This window comes from Helicoverpa armigera, chromosome 6, assembly GCF_030705265.1.
Source record: "Helicoverpa armigera isolate CAAS_96S chromosome 6, ASM3070526v1, whole genome shotgun sequence".
Classification (NCBI taxonomy): domain Eukaryota; kingdom Metazoa; phylum Arthropoda; class Insecta; order Lepidoptera; family Noctuidae; genus Helicoverpa; species Helicoverpa armigera.
In genome coordinates this window covers 5174827-5199225 of record NC_087125.1, presented here as the reverse complement: position 1 = coordinate 5199225, position 24399 = coordinate 5174827, and the positions used below count along the sequence as shown (strand labels likewise).

Here is a 24399-nt window from a genome sequence, read left to right as displayed (position 1 = left end):
ACGTGTTGGACTTATAAATCGTGCTCTTAACTATTGTATCTCACGCCACAATAATGAAGTTAGCTCGTTCAGGAAGAAATACGGGCACCACGTGGGTGGCCGCCGCGGTCGGAATAAATCCCTACAGATTATTGCATACAAATGCGTTTAAATGATTTTTTGTGTGTAAGGCGGTAGTCTGCGTTGACACCCGAAGCTCCGCAGCCGGTGAAAGGGTCCCTGAAAAAACAAACGTTGACCGAGCAGACGCGGGCGCACTGCGATAACGTGGCGACGACGTGTCAGCCCACCATTACCTCAACGGTTAACGATCTCCTCAATAACCGTAAAACATCTTCTAATGACTAAATCTTCTAGGATATTCGATAAAGACGGTCGTAAATTAGGAGTTTTTTTACAAAATATCAATAAAATTGTGATTTATCCATACGCCTTAAAATAAATCTGTGTCATCAACTTAATAAGTCACTAAATGCCTCACATTGATTGTCAGGATCGCAGTTCTTTCAAGGATTCATAACAAGCGCTTCTTTTCTAAAGAAAAAAGCTACCCATTTAATTAAATATCACATTTTCTGAATTCTCATGGCCTGCTTAAAAACGCAGAAAATTCTAATCCTAAAATGTGTGTAAGAGTTTTACTTCCTGTCGAACATCCATCTAATAATTTGAAGTGTCTGCCTGCCAGGTTAGCACATGTTAAGCCGCAAGCGAGCTCCGTAAGCACGACACGTGAGAAAGGTCGTGACGAATGTTCGCCATTGATCGCCGAACAGAATGCGCGTCAAAAGGCGTGCGTAATCGCCCTTATAAACAAACACTCGCGCTCAACACTAAAACTGATATATTTCACCAAACTTTTATATTCGTTCACTCCAACTTAAAATATATTACTTTTTCTTTAGCACCTTTTGTATCTTTTAGTGCCTTGTGTCCCCGCTTTTATGAGCGCAGGCGGTTCGTAAATCATTGTAGTAGAAGTGGTGTACAATCGTAAACAATAACGCTTCCCGCGGGGCAGCGCGGCGGTCGACTTGACACCACCACCGAGCCCGCAGGCGACGACACTTTACTCTAGTTTGTCTAGCCTTCGTTAATAATTATCTATTATAATTTAAGATGATTGCAAAACATGAAGCCAAAATGGCGCATTCATCGCCGTTCTCAAGAAGCTGCCTCATTCAAAATTTACTATACACACAAATCAATAAAACAGTCAGTTTAATAACTTAAAATTTTATTTTGATACTTAAAATATGGACGGCGTAGTACGGATAATATTAAGCCATAAAATTATTAATTTTATTTTGACAAAGAAAACAATTTTCACACCGAGTTCAATGTGGACATTACATTCCCAATAACCGTTAATCCGGAGACGTGGCACAGTTATAAATTAAACTTTATATCATTTTTAATGACCACCTCGAATGGTGTTTTGATTGCGGCCGGCTGGAGGCGTCGACAACTCGACACGATGATAAGGTGACAGTTAACACACAAAAACGCACGTTTAATAGCCAAAAAAGCGACTCTCGCGCATCGCACTCAAAAGAGAGCCTACGACAGTATAGCCACTTTTATGTGGATTCCTACATCACAACACACTTCAGTTTTACGAGAATCTATAAAGCTCAACCTGAGCTTAGAAGACTTTCATAATTTTTAAGTATACAAAGGTATGCCTAATGTCCCCTTTCGTGGATCATCACGGATTACGACTCTCGACCATGACCGCGTATGAAAATAACTGAACTTTTTTCAACAGTAAACAGCAATTAAAATTTCGAAATGCGGTTTTTGTTTGACTTTAGTGTGCATATCGTTGTAATTTAACGCTTATTGGTGTTTAAACAGCTAAATAAACCGTGAAACGAGGCCACAAAACGCGTAAAGACCATCGAACGATAACAAAAAGAGCGCCATTAATCTCTCATTGTGTGACGTCGGTGAAACGTCCCGTTTTGTTTGCGGACTCGTCCCGATTTATATTCGAACATCACTCGTTTACAGTTTGCCATTGTCCTTAAACCGACTGGGTGTGATCAGACACAATGAACTTTACAAATAGGGCGAAAATAACTGTCTATACATCATAACCGTGTACACAAGTCGTAAATTAAATGATGTTCTGCAATAGAAACGCAATGCATATCTTTGATACTATCGATCCTATTCCAGTAAAATACAGGTTAAAAGTTGCGTGATGCAAGGTTTGATAAGCAGGAGAGATAGTACTTATGAGTTATACACAACTGGTAATTTGTCGGCATTCGCAAAGTGCTAAGGATTATTTTGTTCTTTAAACGTTTCTTTTAAATTCCGAACGCATTGCACCGAGGGACCGTTCGCTCATCCGTTAAACAAGGAAAAGAATTTGTTGGTATTTGAATATATTCTTTTGTAGTGTTGGTCCCACGAGGCGCGCGGCCCGCGTCCCCGGAGCCGCCCGCTTCTCATGCCCCGATTGACAGGCCGGGACATGTGACGGCCATTGTCACGCTGACATGTTGACACTGTCAAACTTGACTTCTGTCCAGATTCCGCATGTAAATCGTAAATACGGAAACATTACCCGCTTGCTTGGAGCGTACAATGTAACGACAAATTAAATAATAGAATAATGTACAGTTTGTAAGGAAGTTTGCCGCGCACAGCTGCCGTTTTGTTGCAAACGTTTTTGATGATTATTGACGTCAACGCAGAAATGAAAAAAAAAGTAGTCCCGTTACTTGCGAAACAGGCTTTTAACAAAATGATATGGGAATAGGAAGGTTCATAATACAAAAATCATATTTTCTGTCAATAAAAATAATAAATAGGTAATTGATTCAAAACCTAGTAATGTACCTGTAACATTAAATAAAAATGAAGAGTTTTGGAACTTTATCGAATCATTGAATTTTTTCAGTAGGTAAGTAGATAGGTGAAGAACGTATTACTTCAGGTAGATATTTGCCATTGAAAAATGGCTGAAATCAATTGACAATATAAAAAATCTTGTAGGTATATTGTGGAACTGATTTTACTGATTTTACGTAAACCTTATGTCTTGCACAAGACATTCCTCAAGTAGGTATACAACCAAACAACCAGCTGTGCAAATTACCAATTTAAATCTAATTAATAATTAAGTTTTGAGGTGGCCGCGTAGACACCAATTATGAAACTAACATTCCAGACCTCATGCATATTTCATACAAAATCACATTCAAGTTAAACAAGAATTTGAGACGACACTTTGAAAGAAAACATAAGTTTTAAAATGAGCAAATGAGTATACGAGCGTTGTTTCGCCCCCCGTGGTCAGTCACCCTGGGCGCTCTCCTGCAGTGCCAGGGCTTGGTGACAAACTGACAATTTAACTATTCACCTCTAATGTTGTTTAGGGAATATTCAATGGCTAAACAAACCGTTTTATTTATGGCCGTGTTGTGCGCCTACAATGACAGCCTCGTCTTAAATTCTTTTTAAGCTGTTTCATTTCCGGACACAAAAACAAATCAGGTTCCAAGTGTTTTGGTTTAGGTCCTTTGTTCTTTTTCGATATGGATGGTTTGCTTGGGGTCGTTTAAAAGTTTGTGCTCACATGAAATTGTATGACTGATATGGCTATGAATCGGCACAAAAATATTCCCACTGCCCATTGCCCATGTTTGCGAAGGTGATAAAGGTATCAAGTGAATCAGATACAAAGACATTTCTTTAAAAATCATATCAAATTCAAATCCCATTTTAATTTCGCCGCACCCGAAGACCTGATCTGCAACAAAAACAATTTAGTCGACATAAGTGAAGTGATCCGTCCAGGAAGCACCGCGTAATCTGTGTGTATTACACAAAGATTGCGCGTCTATTGGGGAGACTCCGCCCCTCCTATTAGCCTCACTTTATCTATCCCGGGTCTCCCCTCGTCTTTGTCCGCCGCTAATCCGCCAGGGAAGTGGCTAAATATCTTGTGTAAATAAACATTTCGCCTGTACCATTGTCAGGGGATGAGCGGGGCTGCAACGAATCGGATTATGCGGCGTAAGGTGACGGTATCATACTACGTAATTAGTTTTAACTAAAGCAGGATTTATTGTTTGTTGTTGGCTGATCACTTGGGGTTTTATTTTTTTATGGTTTAAAATAACTGTTCCATCTTTACTTAATTTTGATAACATCGATCTAGATATATCTATTGACCGTTTTACGATCGGAAGTGAAGATACTTAAATCTACAGCGACTCACGTCCACAAATTCAAGCCAAACAAATCACCATAGATGAGCAAAACTGGTATTTTTAAACACTAAATAAATCAACGTCTGTCCCGGAAAAGCAATAAATGATTGAGACGGTTGTGGAAACATTCCGCAACATGAATCAGAACTGGCAAACGTAACATATCACTGGACATGAGAATAAGTAGGTAATATTCATAATAAATACAGAGAATCTCATTACAAATACAAAGTTGGAAGACCAACATTCCTACAAGTTTTGCTCTTATTGGGTACAAGAAAAGTTGTTACAAGTAATAGAATCCACTACCGAAAACAAACAATAGTTAGCTCACTTGACGTGCAACAACAATGGTAAGGATTATCATTGTGAGTGCTACAGCAGACAGGTCTCCGCCCAGTGGGGCCACGCTGCCACTCGCTGCTACAAGCAATATGGAAATATCTTCTGACTATCTTAGTCATCTCTCTACATAAAATTTACAAAATTCTGTCTCATTAAACACCACTCTCTACCACTGTGTGACATTATCTAAATAGTAAAATGGTTATTCAAGAGGGATTATATATAATCTTTCATGAAAGTTTCGTTAATTCCGGTTCTAATTCTCAATAATTCGAATTCCTGTTAACGCGACCCGATTTACTTAGAAATTTAATTTACAAATTCACAGTTTCTTTCAAGAGCAGCTCTACTACAAAACCATTACTTTAATGTTTCAGTAAATAATATCATTAATATTCTAGCACTAGATATGTGGGTGGATCTGCGGATATAGAGTTTGCATAATATATTGCATTGGAGCCTAATCTAATTTTGGGCAAGCATCGTCGGCTCGGGGCCGATGACGTTGCACATAGCGAGGAAGGCCGGGCGCGCCGCATGCCTATTCATGAAGCGACGGCTGCGCGCTGTACCCCGCCAACCCGGACCCGCTCCCCACCGCATTTGAATAAATACAATTAACTTGTTTGTTTTATTCGGCCCGTTGCGCCCCTGCCTGGTGACCTGACCTTCCGCCGGTCACATTCCCGCTATCTCACAGTTTCAAACTGCACAGTTCGCTTCGATTTCAAGCCATCTCGTCGATGGAGGCTGTTGGTGAAATTGAAAACTATTTCGCTCAAGGATAATATTCAAATTGCGGCTAATGGTGATATTCGGCAGCGGGCGACTCAAAGGCGAGCGGACCGCGGTGCCGTGCACTGTTATTATCTCAACACCATCGCGCTCTCACCTAACCCATTCCTTTTTTAACAGACGCCTCCATCTTCCTCGTTCCCTCGCCATACGAGCGAGAGCTCCGGTCGTTTATACTAAACTCGACTCGGGGGCGTACCTCTGACAATTTATCATTTAGCGTTGCCTACAGACATTATTTGAAACGCATTAAAATCGCGGTTGTGGAAAATTTGTCGGCATCGAAATTAGTACTCCTCTCGAAGTGCATAATTTATCGCTTAGGCCGCATCCGGCGCGAGCGCGATATTTCTAATTAGAAATTCATTGACTTTGATGATCCCCAGCATCTAACGTCATAGTGGAAACCTAAGCGGGTTCCAATCTAGATAGCTTAACTTATATAGTCACCGCTTAAGATTATTTTGTCATTTATGTGTGATTGTAATTACGTACTGAGTTATGAAGTATTAGAATTAAAATTCAATTTCTCGATTCCATTTAATTTTAATCACCACTCAGTACAAGCTTAATTATTTCCTAACGATCCATATCTCGGTAAATCAGCTTATGGTTACTAACTGTAAATTATCGCCGAGACGATTTTGATAATATCAGGTTACAAGTTAAGATAAAAGTTGTATGTAAGATGAAAAGCCGGAAGCGGAGTTATGAATGGAATCCTTCTTAATTTACAATATTAGTGAGGTACCCTTTTTGGACTTTAGGAGTATGGCATAATAATTGACACAGAGTGTTTGATTGATGTGAAATGGTAGGTTGAATTCGTGCAGCTATGGTGCGAGCTCGGAGCTGGCCGCTGGCCTGAGGAAGCTGTCACGCGCGGCGCGAACACGTGATGAATATGTATCGGCAGGCTGTAGCGGCGCCTTGTAATTTGAGACTCGCCGGTAATTATTTACGTGAGAATGGGCTCGGGCTGGAGCCCCCGCCACCCCGCACCCTGCACCTCCCCCTCTCTCCCCTCTCACCGGAACGAATCGTTGATTGCGAGCCAGTTGAGATGCCGCCGCCAGATTGCTGCTCACGCTCCGGTGGTCAGCGCTGCGCCCGCGCAGACGCGACGACTGCTCGCTCCAACAGAGCCACACTTGTTACACGGCTATACCTGATACGCAACACTCAACGTACAAGCTGTGACAAGCGAAAAACCAGCTTCAATGCGAAATATACAACTGTTACAAATGAACAAGTCTACGGGTTTGTGGGCTACCATAACCACTCACCTAAAGCTGAAGACAATATTTTATATAACAAAGGAACAGTCAAACTAGCTCTATAATAAATATCGTATATTTTAGACATAATACAACGCGAATTTTAATAAAGAAAAATTCTTTGCGAATATCAAAAATGTCTCATTTAAAACAGATAAATCACATCACATTAGCACGGCAATTTAGCGCGAGACGACAATATAAGCGGAACACCGATCTCATAACGAGTATTTTTTCATTTTTTCGAGAAACCTCGCGTTGGAGTGATGACGGTTGTTTTGACTTGTCCTGACATTTGCGTGTTCGAGTCCCGTGCAGACTCCGTGAATACCGGACCACTCGACCGAATAAAATGTAACCTAAATTAATTTGCGAAACGACTACCTGTGTTGATCTCTTTAAATTCGCAGTAACGACGTCGATTAAATTTCAATAAAAAGGAAAATATTTTTAGAATATTATTGCAGTCTTACCTATATTGAAATTGTATGCTCTTAAGACCATGATGATTCATGAATAAAAACCCTTTTCTAATGGAAAGTGGCCTTCATATGAAGTTAAGAAAATGTTTTTGATAAATGCCTTTGGATAAAGCCCAATATAGGAGTGTGTACATTCAATGCCCTCTAGCGTCATAAACCAAAACTACACTGACACTGCTACATGTTCCACCTGAATTACTAACACGTTGAGGTAGGCCAGTGTCCTATGAGGCTCACACATGAAATTGTTTTCGTAATAGTTTAAAATTAATAAATGAACAAGGGCACTTGGGACCACTGTGTTTGTTTGAACAACAAAATGTTAAATTGACTGCTTTCAATAAGTGGGCACGTCGTGCCGGCGCGGCGCGGTGGCGCCCCGCAGAGCGCCCCTAAACACACACAGACCGCGGGGCGCCGCACCCTGCCCGCGCAATGCACACTAATAACACCGTCTTTCCCTCTGTCATGCCTTATTTCATCCAGCCATCTCTTGTTTTTTCCATACTGTCGTTTTTTCGAGCTGTGAGCCCACTTGGAACATTAACAATAAAACGAGTTCCTGATGATAGTAATCCTTCATCCTCATTGTCTTTTGGCAGTTTCGTGGAATAATATATGTTGTGCTCTCGCGACTTGATATCTGAACGTCATATTATAAATGGCGTCGTTTAAAATATTTTAATACCCTCTACATCACGGCGATATTAATTTAGTACGCTTGAGTTGAGCGGTCGCGGTGCCACCGATGGAATGTTAAATGACGGATTACCGACCGCCGAGATTGAAAGATAACCAACGACTCGAAATGTTCGAGATTCTATCATTGCCACATCTCCTAAGCTTCCTTTTAGTTTGCTTAGAATCTACCACCAGGCATCAAAACCTATCATATTTTTACTGGAATGAAGAAGAGCCCACAAGAAACTTAGGTAATTTACTCTATGTTGTAACTTTCTTTGCTGGTTTCGTCCAATTGAAATCATACCTTTATATCCTTTATAGCCATTTTCATAGCCTTAATAATTTGGCCATAGCCATAATTTTTAAACTCTTTGTTGCGCATTTACGTTTCATCGTATTATCTGTACCTTTTCATATTGCCTACGTTACTTGGCAACAGTTGTGATGACTTGTTTACTTTACATTATCTTTGTGTTTGCAAGTTACTATTATCATCGTTTTACGAATATTCTTGTATTATAGAAAATGGTACGAATAACTGTGGATATGGTACGTAAAAAGGCTGAGCATCATGATTGCCTACTAGCCCCACTGGAAGAGATAGCTTTACATCAAGAGAACATCGAAAAAGTAGAATTTATACAGGATTGGTGCCCTAAACTCAAAATACTGTTAATGCAGAGTAACCTTATCGCCAAGATTGAAAACTTTAACAAGCTGAAACACCTTGTTTATTTAAACTTGGCTCTCAACAATATCGAAGTCATTGAAAACTTGGAGAGGTGTGAATCGTTAGAGAAATTAGATCTAACTCTGAATTTTATAGGAGAAATCGTAAGCGTTGAAAGTCTTACAGGTAATTACAACTTATCCAACTTATACCTGACAGGAAACCCTTGCACTGACTATGACAATTACCGTGATTTCGTAATAGGTACTTTGCCACAACTGAACTATCTTGATGGCAATGACATCGACAGGTCTGAAAGAATCAAAGCGTTGCAGAACCTACCAATGATAAGGTCAGACATACTTTTTGAGCAAGAAAACTATAGACACAAGAGAGCAAAACAGAAAACCCGCTTGGAAAGAGACATACAAAGCAAATGGGATAATGAATACAAAGACTTGGACCCAGAGGAACGAAACAAGAGATTTTGGGCAGAAAAATGCGAACACGCCCCTGAAGTGCGCCATGAAATAGAAAAAATGCGTCAGCTGAAACTCAAAAGTTATGAAACTGAGGAAAAAAAGGAGGAAAAACGAGTATACAAGTTTTTTGCACCAGACGGTAGGCCATACAATATAAACCAAGCAAAAATAGACTTTCTATTCAATGCAGACGATCCTGAGAAATATGTTTTGGATTTAGCAGTGTATAAGTATATGGATTCTAATCTTGTTGATGTAGACGTCCAGCCAAACTACGTTAGAGTTATGATCAAAGATAAAATATTTCAACTCCATCTACCGGTCGAGGTCGACACTACTAACTCTACTGCGAAGCGATCACAGATCACAGGGCACTTGCTTGTAACGATGCCGAAAGCTAACGCGGTTATTAAAAAACCTGTGGACAACAAAAAAGAAATAAAAGACGCTCAATTATACTCTGATCACAAACCAAAAGATTGCCACGTGCAACATGGTCAAACGAAGAGAGAATATTTAGAAATAGGCCCGGCTGACAATGTTTTAGATTTTACTAAAATGACTCAACCCAGACCTGCGCCGCAATATACTGATTCCAGAATGAAATTAAGTGGAAAGCAACCTTCACCAGACTTTGTCGACAACCCAGAAGTTCCTGACCTTATTTAAGAATTATTAAATAAAAACTTTGTCTAGAAGGGGAATTGGAAACAAATTAACATTTAGCTTAAATATTTATTTTAATAAAATAATAGAGCACCAATTGGAACAGATTCATTGCACGAAATACACTTAGGTACCTACATGTTTTTATTATTTTATTACAAAAGTATCTTAATTCAAATATTGTACTTCAAGCTGATTTACTAATAAAGACACATTACAAACAGACACTTTTTATTTAAATGAAATACGAATTATTAGCTCTTTGTTACTTCCTTCTTATCGTGTAGTGGATGCAATTCAACTTATATTAGGAACAGAATAAATACCTTAATTAATAGCGTTATTGAGACTGCACTTAACGAATCCAGGGCCATAAAATATAAATTCTAAAAACATATAATCTCAATTTTCCAATAGGAAAATAGCAAATAATGCTTCAAGAAAATAAATCTAAAATTCTATTACGTAATACTTCTTTTACGGATTTCATCTCATAACAATCTTTAATGACTCGATACACACAACAGAGTAATTTTCCATGCTTTTTACAGTCTAGCTAGAACTTGTCACTTCACAAATATTTTACATTTACTCATAATATCCTATCTAAATCTAAAACCTATCTAGATTTGATGACTTTCAACAGTGTCAGGGGGTAACCCGTTCGTCGCTATCGGTGGCGCAACCATGAACGACAGGAATCCATCAACGTCTTTCATCTCCTTCGACGAGAACTTGGCAGAGATTTGATGACGGCCTGCCCACGGCGGCGTTAGCTTGTACTGAGCGGTCGCGAACTCACCAGGCGCCACATTCTGGGAAAACAATGAAGTTACTTAGTCGCAAGCCTCCTATGAATCCAAACCGAATGCCTTGTGGCACACCCGCTAGTAAGTGTACGTGAACTCATCATGGTTCAGTTGTGAATGGATAGATGGCGCTTGCAGTTTCATATAAAGTTTATTACGACTGCACAATGCACATCCTTCAGTGTTTCCAATATAACAAATAACATTTATTCTATTAAGTACTTCAGATTTAATTTAATACATATTGCTTACCTCATCAAGTTCAATCTTAAGCTGTTTATCGAGTCCAGGACCTTGGATGTAGAACTTGCCCTTGGTGAGTGGGATGGGCAATGGGTTCTCCACCTTAACGGAAACTGTGAACTCTTGGCGTGACACAGGTTTGCCGTCAATGCTGATCTTGATGTCAGGATTGCGCACTCTGAAGTCATCTTGAGCGAAAAAGTCGAAGTTTCTGTCTACGATTGTCGCTAGGCAAGCGATGTTGAAGGAAGCCTGTAAAATAATACCAAAACGAATTATTTACTATTATATGATGAAATAACCTTTTGCTCAAACAATCTAGAACAACAAAAATTTAACCAAAGTTCTTCAAAATATGATATGTAGGCAGTGTTAACTACGAAACCAAAACTTTTGTTAGTGTAAACTGCAAAAGGGCTGTTAAAATTACCTGATCAACCAGCTTCTTGTAATAATCGTCGAAGGTGACCAGCATCTTGACAAGCTCCTTGCCTTCGGGTTCGAGTTTCATATCGAACTCTGACCTCTTCACGCCGTCGCCGGTGACTCCTGTGTACGTGACTGTGTCCACACGAAGGATACCTTTTACATGGTGAGAGTTGGAACTTGAACGGTTTCTGATATGTAGGACCTGGAATCAAAGAAACGTTTTTTAATTTAAATTCTTTCTTTTCTGTGATTTGCCTATTGTGATTCAGAAAAACAATTCTAGATTTTTAACTTTAAGGCAAACATTTTTCACTGAAGGATTTCATTGAACTTTGGATTCATCTAATCTTCCTATTCATTCAAAATTGCAATATCTATTCGACTACATATCATTTTTCAAGTCACTGAGCAAAGAATTTTAAATAATATAGTAAGTCCAAACTATACATACCACATTGAAGTTCTGTCCAATCTTGATATCGTCGTGGAGTTCGAAATCAAAGGTGACGTCATTGAAGGCATCGTTCAGGTAGTACCGCGCGAAGATGCTCTCTGACTTGCGAAGCGCCTTCTCCATCGTCATGCGTTCTTCGCGAGATCTCTCGGGGTACTTGTATGTGTCTGTTATATCCTGAAAAATATAAATTAAATAAAAATAAACGATCTGTTGAGTTGCGTATCTAGGGCATATCAATATTCAAAGATAGGTTTGTTTGCGTAATTAAAAAAGGCAAGTTTCAGGAAACAGAGTTTGCTATGAAATAGGTTTGTGGCTATGTATGTTGTTTTCCTTTTTTTAAAGTTGAATATGTAAAATCACACGAACCTCTCGTTCCATTTTGCCAATAGCTTTTGTAGAAATGTTCTGTCCAATGGATACAGTGTCTTTAGCCATCAACTTCAATGGCTGAATCTCTCCCGAATATTTCCATAATACCTGGAAAGATAAATACGAAAATGAAAATCAGATCCATGAGATTTTAACTTTAACTTACATCTATCCTAAAAATCGTATTTACCTTATCAGCATTTACTTCAGCGAAGACATAAGCTGCATCATACGGTCTCTGTAGTTCACCATCCCTGACGGCTCTGAGTGACGCTGGTCCACAACGGAACATATCCTCAGATGTCTCCTGAGGTGTCGAGTCTAAGGCTTGCCAGCCACCGTATTCGGGGCCCAAATCTGGACGGTCCATCCATACCTGAAAAATAAAATGAAATGTTATTAAAAAATTCCATAGTTACAAGTTTGCCTTAAGAAACATAAAATATAGTTATGATATATTATATGGTATGTGTGTGGTGCATGTCAAAAGTATCTGCTATAAACAAACACGGCCACTAATATAAAAGTTGTCTATCTCTATCTGGGATAAGTTATTTATAAACCTCTTACGAAATGAGTCATCAATCGATATTATTGTACGTAGGAGGCAATTCATGCAGTTGCAGACTATTTAAAGCTCCTTGTATAATGGTTGTTCTTGCAATAAATGACGACCATATGTGTCATAAAGAATCTAAATTCAAGATTGCACATGAACATTTAAGAATACATATTGCTTCGTTTTGGGTAACTAAGTTTTATAACATATCTCACCTCATTCCATACGTGATAATTCCAAACAGAGTCCCTGGTGAACTCCTCAAGAGTATTTCCCTGGTCGTCCTTGATGATATCGATTGTAAGACTTCCTTGACTGTCGTGGGCTGCATCGTAACCGGACACCGGTCGACAAGGAATACCTAACGCTCGGCAAACTGCAAAAAAATAATGTCAGGATTTTAGACATGGGATATGGGATCTGGTATAAACCTTTGAAGAGCATACTCTATTATAAATGGTAGGCAATCATTTACTGGAACCAATCTTACTTGTCGTTAGAACACCGGCGTACACCCAGCACTGTCCGTATTTGACAGGCTTCTTTTTCTCATAATACTTCTGCAGTATGGCCAGGGAACCGACCCATTTAAGTGGATGCGTGCCTCCGCTGTAGTCTGACAGTTCTGACGCCCAGTTGCCGATGATAACACCATTGTCATCTTGTGCATTCACCGCAGCAGACAACGCTCTGCATGTTCGAATAGGATCACTTCTGGCGCGACCTTTCACCTTAAAACATTTAACTCGTAAATAAATAGGAGTCACATAAGATACGACAAGAAATCACGGCCAACAATATAGGTTAGTTAAGATCACTCTCCGATACAAATCTCTCCGCTTTTCTTATCTAGAAAGTTGTTGCAAAACTAGTTTCTAAGTGGAAATCTAAATGCAAATACCTTTCCAATTTCTCTGACTAGATAAAGTGCACAGTCTAATATATCTTTCTCATACTGTGCATAGTTCCAAGGTGTGGGCTTGATTCGGTTGTAGACTCCTCTGAACATCAAACCTCCATCTTCTAGTACATATTCGTCACGATGACTGTGACCTGTAAGTTCCCCAAATAAGTTGATTAATTTTAGTTCGTGACAAGTAACAAATTAGTTTGTCATATTAATCGTATTCATGATGCTAAGATATTGGAGATGTTGAAATAAATCTGATGATGAAAGCGATCATCAATCATATTTTCGAGTTGTATTAAAAAACATTTTTCATAATGAAAATACGTAAAAACATAATAGTATATAATACTTTACCTGGCATATAAACACTGTCTGTCAAGCACCATGGGTTGAACAGTACGTAGATTGGCAAGGGGTGTCTGTAGCTGAGAGAGCTGCCTCCAGCGAGTCTTGTGTCTACATCTAGCCTCCACGCAGCTACAATGCAATCTGCTGCTGGAGTCACAGCTACCATAAGATGAGAGTCTATCTGACTCTCGTATGTCGCACTCCATGCTCCGAAGGTTTCGGAACCTTTCTCCAGTAATGGAACAGCAGCAGATGTGTCGTCTGATGGTCCTCTTGATTCAACATCTGTGTCAGAAATTTGTGACGACGTTAGTTAAATATGTTTGTCTCCTACGTCCTCCTAATGATCAAAGCAATTAAAGCAATTTTTTGATTTGATGTCATCTGAATTAACACGTTAATAATCACTATAATCGTTGAAGTCCTAGCTCAGATCTTCCAATTTTTTTTTGTCTTTGTGACCATCAAATGTTTGAGCCAAAGAATTACATCTTTTTTGCGTTATTTAATTTTGTCTATAACCTTGACCAATATGGTAAAGTACACATCTTAGTTACAGAACCTAACAAAGAACGGTTTAAAAATTTAGGTCAACCAAAGCTGTTGTAAGCTCACCTGTAAAGTCATTGGACAAACCTGCGACGTAGAAAATGAAGGAGACGGCATCTCTACTCGCATCGTAAGGTCTGTTCAGTAATATATCTAGTTTGAAGGCTTGTCCTCGTCGAACCACCAGGCATTTGTCGACGTTCCTTGTCATCAGGTTAAACTTGTTCGTGTGGTGGTTCTCGCCATTTGTGTCGACACAGAAATCAATTCCCTGCACCGCAAGCACACCTTGCCGCGTCGCGTCGACGACATCTGAATAAATAAACAAACTGTGTTACAATGCATTCAAACTGTTATTGAATTATAACTACCCACCTAGTTACTTGCATATTTATTATAAGACAAGTATGTAAATTAGCTTATTGCAGTTACTGAAAAAATATTAAAAGTAAGCAAAAGGTAGTCCTAACCGTTGAAAAAATATGCATATTCAGCATAATTGGAGATTTTTATTTCGGTAGACGAAACCCACCACTCTTAATTCATTGTTCTAATAGCTACCCATATCGTAAATATTTAAAGTACGCTAATGGATCATTATGAATGAAAATTTTGGAGCAAATATTTGTCATGGTCAAAAATTTTCGCACTCATACACTGGCTACCAGCCAAGACGTCAATTTTGCAATTACACATTATGCACACATCGTAATTTCCAAAATAATAGTTACCCACATATTTCTACTAACGACTACTAAGCTCAAAATGCAGTTTGCACGGAAATAAGTCAGGATCAAGTACTAACAAAAGTACTCATTGACATTTATTTTTTTAATGGTCGAGTCCTATATTTACAGCTGGTTTAACACCTAGCCAAACAGTTGCTAAACGTTCCATGGTCCATTAAATTTTTTTAACAAACGTAGCGCATCACGTTGATAATAATTGAAACGAATACATGTTAAACGTATTTATACATATAATATAGCTTTCATTAAAATATTATTGGGCCGCGAGGTTCAAAGATTTTATTCAGAAAACAGTGAGACATTCATTTTCAATTATTTATTTCCTAACGTAAATATTTATCATGTATGTATCTGTATAATTATATCATTTTATAATCCTGTTACCTGGCTGAAAAGGCACAATAATATATTTATGCCGCTTCCCAAAATAGCGTTGCCACAAACTTTTCAGATACTCCATAGTTTATCGATCACATTAAACTCCCGAATTAACTTTGAGCATTACAATATATCACTAGTATTCGCAGATGTACATCTGTCCAATTCGTTCGTATTCGCGGTATTCGACCACAGTTCGTATGTTGCTAATTATTCGAACAAACGTGTCGTTCTTTTTGCATGCCGTCATGAACTGTGAGCTGCAGACCGAAACTCAACAACTACTCCTACATCCGAGTCGGCGGTGATGTCATAGTCAACAAGGAATGAAAAGCTACATCCAGTTACTGAGAAACTGATTTTGTTCATTGACGGAACCAAGGTCTACCTTACTCATATCATTAGTATCTGACAAAATCATACCGCATAGAGAGGTGATATCATAACATTGTCAACTGCTACCAACTATGAATTCATTGCTAAACAATTTTCTATTAGACAAGTTATTATCTAAGTACTAAATCGGTTAAGTTGTTAGTCAAGAACAGATATACATTATTACGGTGTTATTGTGATGGCTATAAAATTAGAATTTATTATTCATTAGTTCAACTTGTCTCCGTGCCCTATGAAGTCACATCACACATAACACAAGGATGATCACTATGTTCTGCGTGTAATCTTGGCCAATCTTTTATACCCTTCAAATAAACTACACTTTGTGGGTTACAGTAGTCTTAAAGGTAATTTGGGTAATTAGATTTTTTCCTCATACCTATAATTTTCACACATGTTCGCCGTCACGTATTTCAAAATTGAGGTGCTCTGCATAAATCTTGCCTTATCTATATAGTAGAATTCTATCAATTAACACTACCATTTGACCTTTCAATGAGTGTCAATTGAAGTCGTGTATCCCTCGGTCCCTAATATATCGTTAACTGATAACCTTTCAAGATCAATTGAGTACTGATAGAAAAATATTCTGTATGTGACATAGTATATTTAGCCTCGTCCTTTCAAATGGCAGTAGTCTGAGTTTAGCCAAACATGTTGTCTAAATTGGAGTTACAGACAAATGCCGCTAACCTCGCAAAGTTTTAGAGCTGTTTCGCTAAGCAACAACTTCGGCATACTAAACACTAACAAGGCCTCGCGACTCCTTTCATCGAGTTTCATAAATAACTTATTTGGTATTAATTACGACGTGGGAAGGTACACCTCCTATTCCGGGATATGGCCTTCGGAATAATCAGCGTATAATGGCTGTCCCACACACACCGCGCACGGAGATCGCGTAGGCTAGCGATTAGGAAGCGATGTAAGATGCGCTTAGATAACTATTAATTGAGTCCGTGTGTGTGCACTTTATTCTAATCAATGAATGAGATTGTATCTTGCGGGTTGTTCAAGTAGCTTGTATGTGTATGAGTCATATTCTGCTTTGAGTACCTAGTTAGAAGAACGTACCGTCCTTAACTTATTATAGTTTTTGTCTCTTTTTTTTACCAGCATATATTGAGACTACACCCATCGGAGACTAGCGATTTTAGTAGCCACTCTTAAATTAAGATGTTATGTTTATTTATGTGTCATTGAGACACAGTTCAGTGTGATAGTTGAAGAATTCGAAACGGTCGCTATTTCCAAACATTTTCTTTAATTTGATTGATGCCATAAATTAAGGGCTGAACATCAAAGTGGACTAATTCGTGCAATAAAACTAGCTGAATTTAAATCGTTAGTTTTATATTTACTACTATGTGACTTTATTGTTTTGTTTGTATTTAGTACCTTCCGAAATATTTTTTAGTGCAGACAGTCAATTGTTTTATGAGATCGCGATACAAAATGTTTGCGCTATTATCATAAAAGTATAACTCACTGCGTAAAATGTAGAGGAAATCCACATATTTTAGCTGTCGAATTCAAGGCAAGAATCTATTCCTGCTTCATGTCAGATTACAAACATTTTCCGAGCTCATGTATTTCAAAAGAATTTTATCAAACGGAAACGCATGTGCTAATTGGTGGAGACTAGATATGTTTTCGTTATTTTGCCTTTTTCTAAAAAAAACAATTGTTTCCGTGCAATGCTTTACCTACTATGCAAAGTAAATGCAGAGAAGGAAATATATTTCTGATTCGTTAAACAACGGAATTTTGGTTTCAAGGAATATTTAGGAAACTTAATCTTGTACCTACACTTGCTAGTTTTCAGCCTGACCTAGTTTATTCGACCGCTGGATCAACAGTCATCACCTGCCGACTATAACTCCATTACGATGTTGAATTAAGACCGCGCGCGGAAACATGAACTTTTTAATTATTTCGCTCTATTTCAAATGTGTATTTCAGTTGGAATGAGTCACAAAGATTTCTTCATTAGACCGGTGGTAGCTGTCACTCTTACTGCTGTAAGGAATAAGACGAGATATCCACATTTTTGTCAGACAAACATAATTAGCAGCATATGTAACTAAGTAGTATAGTAGTGTGAATTTTAGGATAGAATTGACCGATAAAAGTGGATGAAATTAGGGATAGATTATTACTTAAAAAATACTTTATAAGCTAATATTCTATAATGATAAGTTAGAATATTTAATTTTAAGTAATTTTCTGCGCACTTACAGCGTGTTGAATATAGTTTTAAGGAACTGTGTAACTGTAACTGAGTACATTATGCAATAAATGAATAAATAAATATATTAGTACTCGTATTTATTTGTAAACAATTTAGATATACATATTTCTATAAATAATACCCTCCGCCCACCTCTTCTTACAAGTGTGATGATATATTATGACTCATTTTCTTCCACAAATTACGTGAACACTACGGAAGATGACATTGTATGAAATATGGGTATTTTTGTTTACTCGCTTAGTTAGGAAGACGACGCGATGTCCGGTCTTTTGGCAACCAAATGTTGACTATGACAAATGTAGAATATGCTTAGAGCAACCTTTTTAATCACCTTGAAGGTCTAAGGTTCCTGTTTAATTAGTCATCTCCTAGCCAAAGCCTTTTTTTGTCATCGATCACAATGATAATTTACGTATGTTTTTACTTTTCAGAAATTACCAAATGGTCTTTGGATGTACCTAACTTTGAATTTGGAATTATGGTCACCGTATTTCTCAACGCCCCCAAAGTTCATTAAAGTATTCTCTCTCTTCGCATATCCAGGATTCTATCAGTGTCGATTCCAACTTGTGGAACAAGCAATGACTTATTTTAAAATAACGTTTCGTTTTTACAGCAAGTATTTTTCTAATAACCGATTTAACTTGTAATATAACAAATAACATCAATATTCTATAATTCCTGTTATTTATTCTGCGTGTATCCAACCAATCTAAAACCCGTTTCACAGAGATGCACACTAATCACATTAGTCTCCAGTATTAGTAATCAAGACGATAATTAACGTAGCCTCTATAGTCTATACCTACGTATGGTTATGTTTACAACTGTCAGTCACAAACGAACCTTTTTTGTTCACGAATGTACGAATGGACGCAGCAGATCAGTGGGACGGATCTGTGTGCCAGTTCACCTTGGGATTGCATGTCATGACATAAGCGCACAGCCTCTACATATTTCTGATTCGTTGCTATCGTGACATTCCTTAAACTTTGTGAGTAACTGTACTTTCGATCTCAGAAGTTATTTATAAGTCAACATGTTTTCTTTACTTAATGTGTCGTCTTGTACGTAGCTATGTACATATTACGTATTTAGTGTAGGTACTACGCGAAATTTCTTTGAATTTATCCTTATTGCAAATTAATGTATCTATCTTGCGGTGAGGACGAACAAACAAATACATATATGTATGTAGGTTTACAGACTAGGTAGAAGAATTTACCTTATTTATTAAGTAGGTAAATAATGTTTGTACGCGTAGGTTTAGGGAAACTTATGAATGAATAATTGAATTCTCATTCGGTTTTCTACCTTTTAGGATTATTAATAGGAAAACCCTAAATGTTGAATGAATGATGCATCTTGATGACATCGTTATGATGCAAGGCTTTGGGATGGATAGAAAATTTTAGAAGTTATTAATGTTTTATAGAAAACTGTCAACGTCAAGTTTAACGTTTAGTAGTGATCACAGTATTCTTATCACGCATCGAAGCACCCATTCTATCAACTTTTTTAGAAAAATAAACATTTCAATGATTAACAAGGCCGTTTTATTCTATGAATATTTGATCATTATATATTTAAACTATTAAGCGAAAACATAGCATAGGTATGTGTAGGCGCCTACGCCTTGACGTAGCACATGCTTCCATAGAATATTCCTAAATATGCGTTTTTAATTGCCGATAATAATGATCGGTGATTAATAGCTATATAAACATCCCTCCTACATTCATGTGTATACTTAAACAATGTTAAGACTTATATGAGTAACAAGATAAAAACTTAGGTAACTTAAGTTATTGAGTGACAAACGCGACCACTTGGGATTTCCAAAGACTTAGGTATTGTGCAGAATGTTTGACACATAGGTTTTATAAAAACAAAGACTTTTTATCTCTCTACTATGCAGCCGAGGCATAAATAAATGCCACAATGATTAATCAATTATTATAATTAGTCATATTTACTACACGTTTTTATTTTAAAAAAACATAGGTAAGTAATTATAAAAGAAAATGATAAGACGAAGATATATCAAAACAGTGCAGTTTGAATATCCCAACAGTGCTTATCATCGCTTCAAACAAACTTAATTACTCGGTGATAAATAAAAGAACTCTGTCTACCTATAGGTCAGTTAATTTAACATTGTCTTTGCTGTTGACATAAACCTGTATAAAAAACGAGCGTAATTATTGGCATACCATGGTTTACCTACCAGTAGGTCGGTAGGTACTCGAGGTGCAAACCAGTTCGCAAACAGTAGCTTTTAGCTTCCAACAGAATCGAGACCTCGAGGGACCAAACAGGTTAGGCGCAATGTGATAAATGGTTAAACTAATAGTTCCTACTCACATCTGTGTCACGCTACTTGAAGATACGCTGAGTTTATGTTGACAATAATCAATATACTTACCTTATTGTTGCGATTACTTTTCGCTTATTAAAAGTCTTTTCTTTCTTTATAAAACCACGCACCATAGAGTCCAGACAAAAATTCAAAATAGTTTTTGTAATTGGAATGCTAATACAATCAAAAAGTTTCAATACCCTTTTCTCGCTGGTACCTCACTGGCCAATATTTAATGAGTTAGTTCTACGTGAGACCAGCTGTGCTAAGGAAGCCACGGGTTTTATTTTTAAACCACTTCAAAACGATGGAAAGCTATAAATTAAACTATATTTGTAATCTGCTTTGTTTGTTTCTGTCATATTTAAAATCCGAACTCAAACTGACTGACGGCGAAATATAGGGCATAATCAGTTTCACAATAAAAATTGGAACGTGTTCTATGTATTTTTTCATTCATCCTTCCTGCTAAAGGTAAGCGAACATAGATATTTAAAAGCAATTTTCTCAGTTACTATGGCCTTAAAGCTATCCCTATTGCTTAGTTCCAAAATAAGTCAGAAGAATTAAACTTCAATTGAAAATGGGTAGGTAACTATAAGAAAAACAAATCCTTGTTACATAAAATGTTCCTCCTGGTAATTTCGTCATAGACAACTGTATTACTTCATTCAGCTTTGTAGGCATTGCTACCTTAATAGTGATAATTCAATGAATCACTCAATCACGAGAAACGATTTTAAACAAAAATAAAACTCTATACTTGAGACATTTTAAAATTAATAATATGCATATATTCGTACCTATTACCTGTTTAAATAAAAATTAAGTTTATGCATATCCTCGTTGCAAAATTCAATCACAAATCTACAGTTCTGAAATGTCAGTATTTACAAGTCCTAGCAGCTTAAATATTTTGCAATACATTTTTAATTAGTAGAACTAACTATATTAACAAACACTGAAGTAGGTAGATCGTTCGAGTGTTTGTTAACTCAGCTGATAGAGTCGATTCCTTTGCCTTACGTTTTCCTCGTAAGTAAGTAACTAGTCGAAGATACTTGATTGAAATCGCGGTAATATTTATAAACACGTGTTATCTATAATAAAACATGAGGTAACACAGTGTTTTATAAATGGACTTACGTGGGTCAACACATTATCTTAAATTTTTATATGGAAGAATTTTAATCATGTGAATAAGTATTTAATTTGTTTTTAATATTTGAATCACAAGATGTGTTACGGCATCGCTAAAATTATATTTTTTTACGGCAATATTTACTTAAGGTGACCTTGACCTACCTTCAGCGTTAGAGGTGTCCAGTCGAGGAGGTCGGGGAAGCTCCTTGAGGTCATAACTTGCGGATCTATGGAACCCACAGCAATCACACTGAGGTGGGCAACAGTGGGCCAGTTTACTCTTCACAGCACCCATTTGACTGTCATTAATCACTCACTACCACATACAAAACTGAACTTTAGTCTTTTAACTCGTTTTAAAAACCACTTTAATATCAATTAACGCACTAATACGCGATTAGATCATAGCCGCTTATGAATCTTTGTACACACAGTTTGCACAGTTTTCCACAATGTAAACAAAATCATCAGCTGTTTGAATTGGTGGTTTATCGATATGATAAACAGTTGGTTTCGGAGTTCGTATAAATTGTGTGGGCGTTGGTAAGCGCGTGCGCTCCTCACCGCGAGATCACTTCGTCTGTGCTGCGAGTCTGGTGGACATCCTCACTACCTTCGCTCGCGTGACCTCTTATCACAACCGCACGCCAGCGGAATGCTGGGTCACGTCACATAAAACGTCATTCTTCCACGGGAATTAGTAGGTACTGATGAATAACGGTGAAAAACCAAAATCAGGAATGCGCACTAGTTAGTAAAAATTAATCATAAACTGTAATGATACAACTGAACTATGGACAAAGTTTATAGTTGTGACGGTAGACACGTAGGAATCAATGAGTGGCAGGAATTTTGATCATTGTAAGTACCCAGGCTTAGTACCTGAATGCCCTTATAAAAGTGATGTAAAAAATATTAAGAGAAAGCAAAACAAAATATAAATAGTATTTAGTCGGTTTCGCTAACAAAATCTATTAGAATATTTTAAAGAAAAAAACCAAGAAGATTTCATTGCAGATATAACGCAGGAATAAGTAATAATACAGGCTGTTTTTCATCAAAGTTACGAAGAAAAAACCATTAAAAACTTAAAAACAATAAAAAGAAAAAAATCTTATGGCATCTGATCCAGACTTTGAGCTGAACCGGCCAGCAACAGAACTTTAAAGATTTCAGTAAAAAGTTCGGATCTGCCTGACATAGGCAATAAAACCTATTTGTTAACTGTAACTTATCTACCTAAGTAGGTAACAAAGTTTACATTTACGTATTGGAATTACAATAAGTCAGTATAAAAAACCCTTTGCAGGATATATATTACTAAATTGCTTTTTACAAATAAACAATAATAGTTTTCCTTTCCAATTAAAATTTCTACATGATAGAAAATTACTTTGTATATTTATTTATTTATTTATTTAAAATACTTTTTGCACATTGTACAACGGCGGACTTAACGCCTTAGGCGTTCTCTGCCAGTCTACCTTAGGGTGGTGGTGAAATAGAAGTGGTAGGTGCAACACAATTCGAGCATCAGTGGAAAATAATAAAAATATATATTTATGCATATATAAATATAATATATATATATATATAACTATACATATATACAACTGTATCCAGGAGAATGTAGGAGAAGATAGTAGGAAAAATGAACTACTGTAATGATTCCGCCAACTTGCCATGGATGTGATTTCGCAGTTTCATTTTAAAAGTGTGTCGACTATTTACCATCCTAACCTCCAGAGGTAGCTCATTCCAGAGAAGAATAGATTTCACAAAGAAGGAAGAGTGAATGATGTCTGAACGGTGAGCAGGGCAGTGAAGAAGACGATTATTAGAGGAGCGGAGATTTTTGTTATGGTGAGAACACACATACTGAAAGTGAGAGGTTAAATAGGAAGGTGACGACGGGGTATAAAGTATAGAAAAAATCTTATATCTTTTCCTCTTCGTTTTATTTATTGAATGTCGTGTCAGAGAATTAAATTGCTATTACCTAATTAAAATTGAAGGAAATAATATATTTGAATAAGCAGAGGCTTATCTATGGGAAGGCAACCGTATAATAAATCCAATAGATTTTTCCTGTATCTTACTACATCTGATTTGCTATATTGCAACAGTTATTACGAACTTGATCTTGAAACAAGCATGCACGTGTGTTCAACACACCTTGTTTGTACATTATACCGTGTACAAACATAACAGATAATAAACGTTTGACAAAATAAAGTTACACACGATTATGTTAATTTTACTACGTTGATGACATCACCCACATCTCGCGTCGCGATCTTCCTTGTAAGTACGTAGCTGTTGAAGGCCTCAATCCTCAATTAACCAGTTTTTTCCCTTTTTCTGTATTGTGAATGAAGTGTTACAGTGTATCATCAGTATTATAAGTAATTTTCCAAGAACAAAAACATGTCAGTTGCGGTCAAAAGACGTTCCTGAGACCGCCAGACATTGACGCAACTCTATGCTTTTGACCCATTTTTTAAAACAATGACTAAGTACCAGTGAACTGCGTGATTAAGCTTCTTCTACAAAACAAACATATGATCATAAATCAAAACTTAATTTATTGGGTGTTTAAGATAATTTAAGACGGATTTAGGTACGTTATCCTAAAAAGATACATGAGGTAATAAGATAAGGTGACCTTGCTTAGTATGAACTAATCCTTTGGCAGTCAGTATAGTAGAACAATGCTGTCAATATCATTACCTATGCGGTAATATCTGATGTGCCAAATGGGACAGCACATTCTTATTAGTACCTACCTGAGAAAAAGGACTGATATTAAATAATCTA

General features: G+C 37.2%; 3 protein-coding genes across 6 annotated transcripts in view; 2 read left to right on the top strand and 1 right to left on the bottom strand.

The window, feature by feature from the left end:
- LOC110376967 (nucleolar complex protein 2 homolog) overlaps window positions 1-24399 on the top strand; it is a 182754-nt gene that overhangs the window by 66974 nt on the left and 91381 nt on the right. The gene's annotated exons all lie outside the window — the stretch shown is intronic.
- On the top strand, window positions 8282-9721 carry Tilb (touch insensitive larva B). The gene has a single exon (XM_021335603.3). The coding sequence runs from the start codon at window positions 8335-8337 to the stop codon at window positions 9628-9630; it is 1296 nt and encodes a 431-aa protein (XP_021191278.3). The 5' UTR covers window positions 8282-8334; the 3' UTR covers window positions 9631-9721.
- LOC110376944 (annulin) lies at window positions 9683-22201 on the bottom strand. 4 transcript variants are annotated; one of them, XM_021335599.3, is made up of 12 exons: window positions 21745-22201; window positions 14370-14615; window positions 13761-14039; window positions 13398-13549; window positions 12987-13227; window positions 12712-12872; window positions 12128-12313; window positions 11935-12045; window positions 11560-11739; window positions 11110-11310; window positions 10689-10931; window positions 9683-10442 (listed from the first exon to the last, which is right to left on the bottom strand). In XM_021335599.3, the coding sequence occupies exons 1-12, from the start codon at window positions 21875-21877 to the stop codon at window positions 10251-10253; spliced, it is 2325 nt and encodes a 774-aa protein (XP_021191274.3). In that variant the 5' UTR covers window positions 21878-22201; the 3' UTR covers window positions 9683-10250. The 4 variants fall into 4 exon arrangements, with proteins under 4 accessions (XP_021191274.3, XP_021191275.3, XP_021191276.3 ...); XM_021335600.3 differs by having other exon boundaries at window positions 14391-14615; window positions 21745-22200; XM_021335601.3 differs by lacking the exon at window positions 21745-22201 and adding an exon at window positions 15437-15704.

Excerpts from the sequence above, each read along its gene's own strand:
- Tilb (XM_021335603.3), top strand. The coding sequence starts at position 8,335 with ATGGTACGAATAACTGTGGATATGGTACGTAAAAAGGCTGAGCATCAT.
- LOC110376944 (XM_021335599.3), bottom strand. The coding sequence starts at position 21,877 with ATGGGTGCTGTGAAGAGTAAACTGGCCCACTGTTGCCCACCTCAGTGT. Across the intron at positions 14,616-21,744 it reads GGACACCTCTAACGCTGAAG|ATGTCGTCGACGCGACGCGG; the intron begins GTAGGTCAAGGT and ends TTATTTATTCAG. Across the intron at positions 11,311-11,559 it reads TTGGACAGAACTTCAATGTG|GTCCTACATATCAGAAACCG; the intron begins GTATGTATAGTT and ends CTTTGATTCCAG.